At 37.0% G+C, this 13,157-nt stretch overlaps 1 protein-coding gene across 2 annotated transcripts in view; it reads left to right on the top strand.

Annotated features, from left to right (window-relative positions):
• LOC131048794 (probable fructokinase-7) overlaps positions 1 to 13,157 on the top strand; it is a 139,625-nt gene that overhangs the window by 75,397 nt on the left and 51,071 nt on the right. Inside the window, exons 6-7 of one of the 2 annotated variants that reach the window (XM_057982863.2) lie at positions 11,979 to 12,095; positions 12,366 to 12,524. In XM_057982863.2, coding sequence (XP_057838846.1) covers positions 11,979 to 12,095; positions 12,366 to 12,416 — 168 coding nt within the window. In that variant the 3' untranslated portion in view covers positions 12,417 to 12,524. Of the gene's footprint in view, positions 1 to 11,978; positions 12,096 to 12,365; positions 12,525 to 13,157 lie in introns of those variants that run through there. The other variant, XM_057982862.2, reaches the window with a different exon arrangement.

Below are 13,157 nucleotides of genomic sequence, written 5' to 3' on the forward strand. Positions count from 1 at the left end.
GCATTACCTTATGAAATCTTGTTCTTACGTAAATCTTGCACAAAATGACCAATGCATCTAACATCGCCCTGGTCCTTGTCCAAAGGACAGGAGCGATATAGTCTCTTTAGCTCAATTGATGATCATTTAACGTTAAAAACCTTTGAATATCACCTTGTTAAGATGCCTTAGACCTTGTATGACCTTGACTCAATGTGATTTTTGCATGAATTAGCCAATATATTCAACATCGCTCTGGTCCCTTCCTGAGGGACAGGAGCGAACTTCATGATTTTGAGCTTGTCATTGCCTTTTTCAACTTGCCATTGTCTTCATTGGGTAAAACGTGGTCCCTTGATCCTCCTCAATCACTTGATGCTTGATAAACTTTCAAATTTTATGCCTTTATGTAAATTTCGCTCTGGTCCCTTCCTGAGGGACAGGAGCGAATTAGGATATTTGGTGCAAATCCTTCATCTTTGGTAATTTTTGATGCTTTGTGCTTGATGGAGACGCTTTGAAATGTCCCTCGCCACCTTGTCTTGACTTGGATCGACCTTGAACTTGCATAGGAAGTAACATCACCATTGTATCGCCCTGGTCCCTTGGAGAGGGACAGGAGCGATCCTCCTTTTGTAGCCTTTATCTCACTTTGTCAGGTTCCAAGTCTATATTCAACGGATTCGTCTTTCTTCACTCCATTCGTTCATGCCTTGAGATCGGTTGAAATTTGGCGAGAAAATCATCTACAACAAAAATCGCTCTGGTCCCTTCCTGAGGGACAGGAGCGAACTTAAGCATTTTGGTCCTTTGTTGACGTTTGATAATCTTCAATTTGTCTTCAACGGGCTCGATTGACCTCCTTTCTTGCCTTGGAACATAAAATTTGCTTGGTCTTTGCCCAGATCGTATCTTATGAAGAATTTCGCTCTGGTCCTTCAGTGAGGGACAGGAGCGAATTTGACCCTCTAGGCAAAACTTCATCATCTCATTGTTTTTGATCAAGTCTGGATGCTCTATCATGCTCATTTCGTCCTTCACCATGCCTTTGATGTCTCGATTCGTCCAAACAAGGTCAGGAATGGCCTAACTAAGCATTTTCGCTCTGGTCCCTTGGTGAGGGACACGAGCGATTCGCCTTGGTCCCTTGGAGAGGGACAGGAGCGCTTTTCGCTCTGGACCCTTGGAGAAGGACACGAGCGAAATTTGACTTTTCGCACTCTCGATCAGGACAATTTTAATGGAATATAACATTTAAGTATAAGTGACATTTCCCTTTATGTTTCTTCTTTCTTATACTTTAAGTTATATTCCATATATACTTTCAAGATGTTTGAGAGTGGTTTCAGACCTCCAGGAGTTATATTGCAAAATCTAGTTTTTGGAGGTTTTTCAGTTTCCAGACTTAGTCAAATTCCAGGATCAGGACATTCCAGACTTAGCCAAATTTCAGGATCAGGGCCTCACTCAAGCCGGACTTGCCACCCTATTGATTTCCCCGACAGCGCTTCAAGTTATATTCATTTGATAAAATGTACCTCTTTGGACCTTTTCACATCGTCAAGACGTTAAAATCTTGCAAGGACAAAGCAAAATTGGATTTGTAGCTCCGGTCCTTCACTGAGGGACAGGAGCGATTCTTCCCTTGGAGGCATTTCTGTGCTCATGAAAATCTTCAATTTATATTCAATGGAAAGATCTCGCCTTTCTCCATCACTTCCAATTCGTAATTCATCTTGACCCTGTAGGAATAGTAAAATATTTGAAAACGAGCTCCCGTCCTTCACTGAGGGACAGGAGCGATTTTGCTCCTACAGGCCAAAATAACAAGATTTTTCACATTTTAACACTTCACGAGGTGAAAACAAATCAATTCTAATGCCCAGGATCAAACTTCAAAAAAGTCAAAATTTGGTCAAAAATATTCAATTGGACAAAAATTCACATTTCATCTTCAACACTTAGACAAATTTAAGCTCTGCCTCAACATTCCAATTGAAAATTAGACCATTCTGGCGAATTCATTTCATTCAAAATTTGCATTCTAGAAAAGGAAACTCAAAAGCCCTCAAAAACGACTGGATTTTGGTCCGAAAAGACGGTAATTAGAACCCTAAGGCTTGACCCTAAATCCAGACAACTAACAAACTAACAAAACCCTAAAAAAGCAAAGTGAAAACGAGCAAAACGAGCAAAAAAAACATGGGTCCCCATTTGCAATGGGGCGATGTGTGAAAACGTCACAACACTAAGATAGGCTGAAATCTTTCAAGAATGGACGTGCATTCTTTATGCGACCATTGGATTAAAGGAAGTGGAGCTTCTTCAACCCTTTGTGAAATATATTCAGGATCAAGTACATGCCCATCATCAATCATCCCTTGTGGAATATCCACCAAGTTCAAATCAATAACCTGCTCAATAGTAAGCCTACAGTAATCCATCTTCAGAATTTCCATTTCTGTACAGAGATCTACCCAGATATCCTCAATACGATGCACGTGCACGAAGGACTTTTTGATCTTTTCCTTCATACCCCGGTAATCAAAATCAGCTTTGGACTTAAACCTTTTGAGTTTAATTTCTTGCATCTCAGTCTCCATAGCTTTGTCTTTGACGGAAGTGACAAGAGAATACCGGCCAATTTTCAATGGGTTTGTTGTAGAAATCCCCATTTTGACCTCATGTCTGACAGACTGATGAGCATGCACAACCATGATTTGTCTTCCCAGCTCCATAAGTATGATCTTATCAGTCGGGTATCTAGGGAGCATGTATGGCTGCCCACTATAGAATCCGACTCTCATATAGGTAAAGGTCGAGAATTGAAGAAACAAGCACCCATACTCATTCACTCTTTCCCATGCCTCATCTGATACCCTTCTGTTCTTTAGAGTTCTGTCAAACTGGCACATGAAGTAACTAAAGAATGCATCTTGAACTCTTTTGAAATGCAATTTGCTGGGTCTTAAAGGCAGCTGATCATAGTATTCCCATACAGGTATAAGCGAGCGGTCACCCTTGGTAGAAAGACCGGGGAAATGTCTGAATGACGCTGCCAAATACACTAAGTATGAATTCATATAGAAGGTCATGGTGGAAGGGACTATTGCAAGTTGCTCGCACAAGGTATCACTGATGACTTCTCCCCATGATATATGATGGGAGTGCCTTATGAACATGACGAACTGGTACATCCAGGGCTCAAAAGCATTAGAATGTTTAAGACCCATCATCCTGCTGAGGAGAGTTATGATGTTTCCAATCTCCCATTTGAAGTCACAGCGGTACAACTTAGCCCACCTTGAGAAGGCGGCTCGTGGCTCATGAATCCACCTATTAATATGATGTTTGCAGTCCTTTTCCCTTTTGACATAGTACTCAGCTGCACTATCTTTGGAGATTTCCATATAAACAAGTGCCGGTGGTATTCTGAAGACTTTTTCAATTGTGTCTGCATCAAGGCGGATTATTGCTTCACCATCATCATTTTTAATGGTTCTTGTCTCCTTGTCAAAGTGATGGGTGCAAGCGAGAAAAAATTCAGGTTCTAGGGCAGCCACTGGAAAAGAAGATGCGTGATGGATATGGCTGTCCAACAACCACTACATATTGCTATCCTGTGGATCCTCTACCCTCTCGACAAATTCTGACATGTCCACATGCTCTATCTCCGTATCTTTTATGCGATCCAAAGGAGAGGAAACTTGAGAAGGTGAAACCTCATTTTGGTACTTATCATATTTATACTTCATCTTCTTTGGAATTGGAGATGATGACAAATCTGACATTGAAGGAGAACCTAGTATACTGCAATGAAGACTTAAAAGTGTTAAAGCAACATCATAATCAGCTGCAACCATCATTTTTCCTCCTTCAAATGGGAAGAACTCCAACCCTTGCATTTCATGTTTTTGTGAGAGAAAGATGGGAAATGCTAGGAATCTTGACTTTGACCAATTTCGGATTTTGGGGAAAATTTTTCAAGTATACAAGTTTGGGAAGAATGCACATGCAATCGGATTTTTAAAAACCGAATGCAAGTATACTTGTAAAATGGAAAATGGAGAAATGAGTGAAAAATGAGAATTAGACTTGCGGGAAATGACGTGAATGGAAAGTATGGATATAGGCGATATGGATGGATATAAATGAAAGATTTTGGGAATGACATTTTCATGAAAATGGGAAGAAATTTGAACATGCAATCCGGTTCTAAAAACCCGATTTTGGAAGGATGGATATTTTTCATCTTTGCAACTTGGAATTTCAACAAAAGATGGTTAAATTTTTTTAACCGTAATGGAAGAATAATGATTTTCATCCAACTTGTAATCGGGATTTAAAATCCCGAATACAAGTAAAGAGGGAAAATGGGGAAGAACAATGCAATTCAAAAATTGCTTCTCAAAGGGGAAAATCTCTCTCACAAAACCGATTTTTGGGGCAAAATCAACATATATACAAATCTATAACTATAAAGGAAAAATAAGAAAACAAGAAAACAAGAAAAGAAAAGAAATCATACCTTGTTTCAATCTGAAAATGCCTCTTCAAAAGATGATCAATCTTTGAAAGAAGGAAGAATAGCTCTTAAATAGAGATTAACCGCAATCCGAAACCCTAGCCACGTTTTTACTAAAACGCCATAAGCTGAAAAACGTGGCACCAAATGCAAATAAAATGCCCAAGAAGGGGCCAAATCTCCTTCCAACTTCAACGCCTAGGTATGAAAGGCAAAAACGCCTTGGGAGATTGCAACTTCATGGAGTTTAGATCCCCCAAAATGTGGATTGAAAGAACCACGTGGTAGGCGTTTTAGCAGAAAATCAACAAACAAAAACCCCCAAATGGCGTGAAAGATGTTTGCAATTGCATGAAAATAGGGAAGAATCCGAAACACCTTGCATCTCCCAACAAATTCTCCACAAAAAATGCTTCAAATTTCCAACAACAATGTTTTCCTTGGCTGGTCGGGATTTTCAGAAGAAAGAACAAGTTCGATTTTGCATGTAATAGTGAAAATCGGGTTTTGGAGTTTATATTACATGTTTAAAATATCACTTTTCTCTTCACAAGGCAAAATCGGGTTTTGGAAATGCAATTACAAGTTTAAAATTCCTCAATTTGCACTTTATGGAGAAAATCGGGGTTTTTGGACAAAATAGCAAGTTTAAAATGTCACTTTATTTCATTTCTAGGCAAAATCGGGTTTTGGAAAGAGATGTGCAAGTTACAAATTACTTGTAAAGGGAAAATAAAATCCTAACAACAAGTTTTAATAACTTGCACATATGTAATAGGGGTTGAAAATCCCTATTACAAGCAAAAGACATTAAAATAGGGGTTTTAGAAAAGAATTACAAGTTATTTAAAAACATGTAATTTAAAATTAACTTGTAACTTATCCAAAAATTCCCTATCATAACTTAAAAAGCCAAAAGGCATCAAGGGGGAAATAAAAGTTAAGTTACAAGTTTTTTTTTCAATAAAGTGCATTTGTAATTAGCCAAAAATTTCCCTACAAAGACCAAAACAAAAGAAATCATTAAAACTTGCAATTCAAGGAAAATTTCCCACCTGCAGTCAGGGAGAAAAAACCTGAAATTGAAGGAAAGACATATCAAACGAACCCAGAATGCGACAAAATTTGAAACGTGGTTCGAGGATGGATTGAGGATTAAGCCAGTCCAAGGATAGGCGAAATTCTGCCTCGGGAAGCATGCCATAGAGTAAAATTTTCATTTTTGACAAAGAAATTATGTTATGGTCCTTCATTTTTGAAAACAAAAATGAGGACAACAAGAATATATAGTTTGTTAAAAACATTATAACAACAACATACTGCTGTAATTGCACCCACAAATAACTCACAACAACAACAAACACACAATTATGCTCATTAAATCACTCCAAACAACTCCATTAATTCCTACAAACTGAATTGAAGAAACTAACAAATCTCCTATCTTCCTTCGCCCCAAATGCAAACTTTGGATGAGATTACCCACTATGAACAAAGGGTTTCCATCCTCTGACCACCTGCTGCTCATGGTTTTTCATCCACAAGCCTTCTACTCCAACAAGGTTTCGTCCATTGAAGAATCTTCCTGCAAATCTGCAAATATGAGAGAAAAAGTGATATCAAGAATACCCTTCAAATGACCAAAATTACAATATATGTATCCATCTTGCAAGCAATATATTGGCGCCCAAATTCAACTTCCTTCTTGGGAATTCTTGCTGATTTGGTTATGACAATTGCCAAAAGTCATCATTGAGTTATCAAAGATTTTCTTGAACTTGTAATAGTGGAAACTTTCTAAAAAGTATCTTGCAACAACTTTCCCAAAATGCCAAAAGTTCCAATTCCCACTCTATGTTTTCAATAGCTGTCATTGAGTCATCAAAGATTCTCCTCCACTTGTAATGGTGGAAACTTTCTAAAAATTATCCTGTAGTAACTTTCCAAAAATGGCACAAGTTCCAACACCCCAAAGTTTCAAAATATTTAATTTAATATTTGAATGTCCTTTTAACATTGATAATAGTTGGACATTCATAAATATTAAATTAATTATCCTCCCAAAGATTGTCCAATTAACCCATAAAAGAATAAAATGGGTTAATATTGACCGAGATCTATTTTTAGTAAAAGGGGACATGACATCCCTAACGTCATCCCAAGAAGCATAAGGATGAGATCGAAAAGGCGATTAAGGAGTTGTTGGAGATGGGTCACATCAGACCTAGTAAGAGTCCTTTTGCACCAGCAGTTGTGTTAGTGAAGAAAGATGGGATGATGTGGATGTGCATCGACTACAGGGCATTGAACAAAAAGACTATCAATAACAGGTACCCTATACCCAAGATAGATGATTTGATTGATGAGTTGCATGGAGCTTGTTATTTCTCAAACCTAGACTCGAGGTCGAGGTACCATCAGATCAAGATGAGAGTAGAGGACATTGAGAAGACAACTTTTAGGTGCCATTACGGCCGGTTTGAGTTTTTGGTTATGTTGTTTGGGCTAACCAACGCTCCTGCCACATTCTAGAGTTGCATGAACCATGTTTTCAGGAGACAGTTGAGGAAATTAGTTAACAATGATATCTATCATTCATCTAACCAACTTTAAATTAAATGAGAAGTAGAGACCATGCAACATATTGAATTAACATAGATAATTCACCATAACTTCAATGAAATCAACATGTATCTTACAACAAGATCTTGGCAACAATCTTTGTCTTCCCCTCCTATTCTAACTTCTACTCTAACTTCTAGTTCCTAATTGTTAACCTTTACAAATGAGAGCACTAAGCCTTATATAGAGGTCTCATTACATTTCAAAGGCTCAGATTGATTCACAATCAACGACTGAGATTACAAGGTGAAACCCTAATTAGGATTAGTTAAAGTAACCCTTTTCAGCCAATGAGGAAATTACAATGATTTGAAGATGTGTATAACATTGAATGTGAACTAATAGAAGATGAGGTTAGGTATCTCGAACTTTGTGTCTTCATGGGATCCATCAGGTTCATTGTATCTGGACATTTTGACTTGGGGCCCTTTGATTGGATGAATGATGACTGGGATGCCACCTAGCTTGCCTTGTAGACTTGATTAACTTGCCTTGCTCCACTGAATCTTTCACCTTGGCATACTAGCAATGATTCTTGAATTCTCGGAGGAAATTCAGGATTGTAAAATATCCTTTTGTCTTTGTTACTAGCTTCCTCAAGACTTGACATGTTTATCCTCCTCATTCGCATTTGTGATGTTGCCTCATTTGACTTGTCCTTTGAACTGATCCTTGAGCTGAAAATTCTTTGTCTTGGTGAAGTCATCTTTTGCACTTGGTTCCTCATCTTGCGTATATTGAATTTCTTTATTATTGGGCTTCACCCCATATCCACTTGATATCAGTCCTTCATCTTCTCTTGAATTTGAATCTTGATTCCTCCTCATAGCATTGTTTGAGTTTCTTCATATAGTGAAGTCCTTCACTCCACGCTCCATACACCACAACCTGAAAAAGAAAAAGAAAACATTTAAATCTTAAGGCCTTTATAATTCACAAAATTTGCTTCATGAAACCCTTATAAAACCTGAAAATTGTCCTTCACATTAAAATTTCAAGGAAAATTGATTAAAATCTGCGAATTTGACCTCAAATCTGATTGCTAAGACCTGATAGGATGTCCTAAAGGCCCTTATTTACAAGCGATGAGGGCTTTGATCTGTGATCAACCCTTCTCCTTCTTAATTTTCTGCGATTTTGAAGGTCTGATTCCCTTTGGTAGATTTGCTGGTCTGCCTATTCGCTCTGCCTGAGATTGAATTGTGATTTGAATGTTTGAATTTCCTCTTTCCCATGTCTCCTTGTATGTTTGTCAAGCATTCCCAATAGGGTCGGCTGGGGTGTCTTTTCAATTCGAACCCCTTGATCTTTCCCCTTTAGCCGACTTGTAAACAAAACTTACAAATGTAATTTGAATTCATTTAAGTGCTTGGGAAATATGAGGGTGGAAATTCGCATCTCATAGGGACAAGTTTGTCCCTTGAACTTTTCATTGATCCACACATGGGTTCGGACCCCTTGGAGATAGGTCGGATTTCATAGGGATAATTTTTGTTTTAACTTGGTAACACCTTGGTGGAAGATCAATATGTATAAGAACAATTCCGTCCTTATGAAATCCGTTTATCTTTTGGCTTTCTTCACCACACCAAGAGTGGAAACCCAATCCTTATAGGGACTCCTTAGTCCTTAGGAATTTCACATTACCTTTGCACATTTATTTCCAAGTGGAAATTCGACCTGAGTAAGGACAGATTTAGTCCTTATGAAATTCATCTTACCTTAACAACTTTAATTCCTTGTTGGAGATTTGAGTGGAGTGAGGACAACATTAGTCAATTTCGCTCTACCTCAGCACATTTACCTTCAAGTGGAAATTCGATCATGTAGGGATAAAATCAGTCCTTATGGAATTCATTGTTCCTTTGCCTGTTTATTATCTTGAGGGAAAATCGATAGGTATAGGGATAATTCAGTCCCAACTTTTTGCTCAATGCTTGCTAGGTACTTTGTCCAGTGGAGATTTGACCTCTATAGGGACTGTTTAGTCCCTACTTTTGTCCCTACTTTTGATATAAACCCCCTTAGGTAAGTTGATCTTTATGCTCTGAGTGGAAAATTGAACCTCATAGGAACTTTTTGTTGCTTTTGTTCTAAAACTTGTTTCAAAATCCTTTTATCTCCCACTTGGAGTGGAAATGCAATTTCCATAGGGACAAAATTGATCTTTGATTCAATTGCTTAGTGGAAATTCGATTGCTATGGGGACGAATTTGATTTTCCTCATTTTCAAATTTCGAGAGAGGAAAGTTGATTTTCATAGTGACCTTCTTTGCCATTACAAAAAATCCTCATTAACTTGCAACAAACTTTGTTGTTTTTGCTTGAAATTTGAGGGAAATTCAATCCTCATGAAGGCAAACAATCCTCAAGGTAAAACTCTTCCTGATTGTTTTGAGCGATAATTTTGCAGTTTTGACAACTTTTCACTTCCTTTGACGACATTTCTTGCTTCATGACAGTATTTTGACAATATTAGCTAATTGACAACTTTGATCTCAATATGACACCCTCTCATAAGCATAGGCTAAAACTAGGAAAATATTGCTAAGCCAAGACAATCTAAGTAAAACATCTAACTAAAAGCAAAAAAGTGGGGGTCCCCATTTGCAATGGGGGCGACGTGTGAAAACGTCACAACAGATCCTTTGGTGAACTGATCCGTAAATATCATTACCTTGGAAATATATTATTTAAGATAGAATTTAAAGGACTAAAAGTCAATTATGGGCTTGTTTCTTGGTATTGTTTATCTATCCTATTGAATGCCCAATTATCATAGTGAGATGATTGGGACATTTTATACTATAAACGTTGTTGTTGTTGGTTTACATTTTTAAGTGCATTTTTTGAATTGATATACACTATAATATATGTGATTAATGGATATACACACTTGTTGTGCAAGCATGCTAGTTTGTTATTGATTCACTCAGTACCTTAGACTCTATCATGCATGTTGGCCACCTACTGCTAGATCCTTTGTGATGAGTCGGACTTCTCTAGTGGAGTAGCATGGAGAAGCTAATGCTGCGTGGTAGGGTGGATATCACCTTGATGATCTTCTCACTCTCTTTTACCTCAAGTTACAGAGAAAGGAAACAAAAGAGGTTTAATAATGCAAGTGTTAATGTATTATTTATCTTGTCACTCACTGTTTGAGAATAGGAGATGACTCTTAGTTGCTTATACTTATAATTACAATACTATAGCTTTGTATTTGTTATAGAAGAGCTTGATTGCTAAAATTAGATCTGTTGCATATGTTTTCAATTTGATTTCAAAATGTGTAAATTTGTATCTATAATGTAAATAATTTGAGTTTTATAATTAATGCCAGAGAATTGTAAATAGATTTTACACTAACTGTGATGATCATCGGATCAATTATATATTTAAAAAAAAATTAGTCTAGTATTTGACTCCTTTGACTGTAGATTACATTTACTATACTCATCAATTACCATATATTGTTAGTGATTATATTGGTAGATGTTACACTTTCTTTTTCTTCCTTAATAAGTTTGATTGCCCACAATCCATAGTTGAAGTACTCGCGACTTGGCTCAACTCGCCAAGCCCCTGAGAAAAAAACTCGGCGAAAACTCGGGAAAAACTCGGAAAAACTCGGCGAAAAACTCGGCAACGTAAAAACACGCTTAATTTTAATAAAAAATGCATTTTTTTTGCAAAATTTAATGAGAAGATGCATCCAATGAGTCAATAAAGGATAACACAAAAGAAACAAGTTGATTCTAGATATATTTAAATGCAAAGTGTCTACAAAATCGCATCCTCATGAGAAATGCTGATGGCTGGAAGCAAAATAGTAAATAGTTTTTGTAAAACCAAAAGTAAATACAACTTCCTCTTCCCAGCCCTAGCTAAAACTACTTTCAAACTTTCATCATATTTGAAATTTCATCATTCATACTCATAGTTTCAAACTTTCAACTCTAAAATGTATAATACTGGGATTTCTTCAATGCTAATTAGTTGTTATATGGAGCCTAATCAAACTCGGAGGTTAAATTTTCCCTACTTCCATCAGCGCAGTTTCCCCCTATATTTTTCGACGGGGGTTTGGGGGCAGCGCCCCCAAGTTGGGGTCAAGGGGCATCGCCGAAGGATCCTGAAATTTGACTAAGTCTGGAAAATTGAAGAATCCTCCAAAAACTAGATTTTGCATTATAACTCCTGGAGGTCTGAAACCACTCTCAAACATCCTGACAGTATATATGGAATATAACTTAAAGTATTAGTGACACTTATACTTAAATGTTATATTCCATATATGAATCCTGACGGATAGACCAAAAAACTCGGCGATTACTTGAGGGCATAGTGGGTTCTTAGGGTGGCCCTTCCAAGTGAGTTTCCCCCTTCTCAGCCCAAAACCATATAGAAAAACAAAAAATACATGTATTTTTGGCCGTTTTCTGCTGTTATGCTAACCCAAGCGAGTTTTTCTTTAAAACTCACCGAGTTTTTGACAAAAACTCGCCAAAAACTCGGCGAGTAGAAGTCATTACTACTCGCCAGGTCCAAAAACTCGGCGAGTTTTTGTCACTCGCCGAGTTTTCGGCGAGTGTGCCATCTATTTAAAAAGGTCCAATCAGAAAATAATAAGATATCTTTTCTATAAATGTCAAGTTGAGTGAATTGCTGCATCCAGATATGCATCTCTGATACTATTATTATTATTTTATTGATAAAAGAAGTATACACGTGCTCGCACACACAATGAGGCGGGAGTTTTTTGTAGTCATAAATTTGACTTGATGAATCCTAACACTTATGCCTTTTACATTTTTTATATCTGGATCTAAGGGATTGGAAAAGTTTTTTGCAGGAGTTCAGTGGGCGAGTGAAAGGTATGAAAGTTGAGGCCGTGGATACAACAGGTGCTGGCGATGCATTTGTTGGTGGAATGCTAAGCCAGTTGGCCAGTGACCTTTCCCTTTATCAGGTATATTGCCAATGATCTCACAGCTTTATATTATAAGTGTAATGCTAACTAATTTTTGGTTTTTTTCTTCACTTAAATGCAACAATATTTTTCTGTGATTAGTGCCTATTTTACATTTTTGTTGTCGATAGGCAACTTCAAAGATGCATTAAGTGCTTCTAGATTGTAAATGCTTTAAGGTTAATGATTCTTAATTTGATTCATGTCATTTCATATCGCCTTTTATGAATAATATTTTTAGCCTTGTGAAATATCTTGTAACAATGGCAGGACACAAAAGTGAGAAAAAAACAATACTGGAAGTGGAGAGAAAGATTATAGCATAGAATTAAGAAAATAACCTCCAAAGATGGTGCAGTATAATGGTAGATGAATTATTTCTAGTTCCATCTTTGCTACTGGCAGCACTTATCATCTAGCTATTTATCTTTTTGAAGATAGATCACATGAACTGTATTATCTGCAAAATTGATTAATCATGGTTCGCTGATGTTTGCTGTTTTTTGGAGAAAAAATGTGTTTTTCTAATAAATCGTGGTTAACATTTTTTAACCAAAATTTCCCAGTTTTATTGAATATGGACCACATGAACTGTATTATCTGCAAAATTGATTAATCATGATTCGCTGATGTATGCTGTTTTCTGGAATAAAATTGCATTTTTCTAATAATTTGTGGTTAACATGTTTTGACCAAAATTTCCCTGTTTACTCATGATAAAATTATTCGCAATGCACATATTCATAGCCCATAGGTTTTTCCGTTTTCGACTAATTTTGTCTCTAACTGCATTTTTTAAAAATGGGGCTTTACATGCATTTTAGTGGGTCAAAATAATCTATAAAATAGCAGATCTTGTGTAATGGACACCCTAGAATGCCCAAAAACTAACCCCACTGCTGATAGGAATTTAGTCAAACAGTTTGCAGCCAACTCCTTATTCCTCCGTTTAATGTTTCAATGTTTTTTTTGTTTTAAGTCTTTGCACGGGTATGAAACCACATAACATGAACTAAAAAGAATTTACAATAATAGGCAAGTTGGAAATTGAACTACTGCTGT

This window comes from Cryptomeria japonica, chromosome 8, assembly GCF_030272615.1.
Source record: "Cryptomeria japonica chromosome 8, Sugi_1.0, whole genome shotgun sequence".
Classification (NCBI taxonomy): domain Eukaryota; kingdom Viridiplantae; phylum Streptophyta; class Pinopsida; order Cupressales; family Cupressaceae; genus Cryptomeria; species Cryptomeria japonica.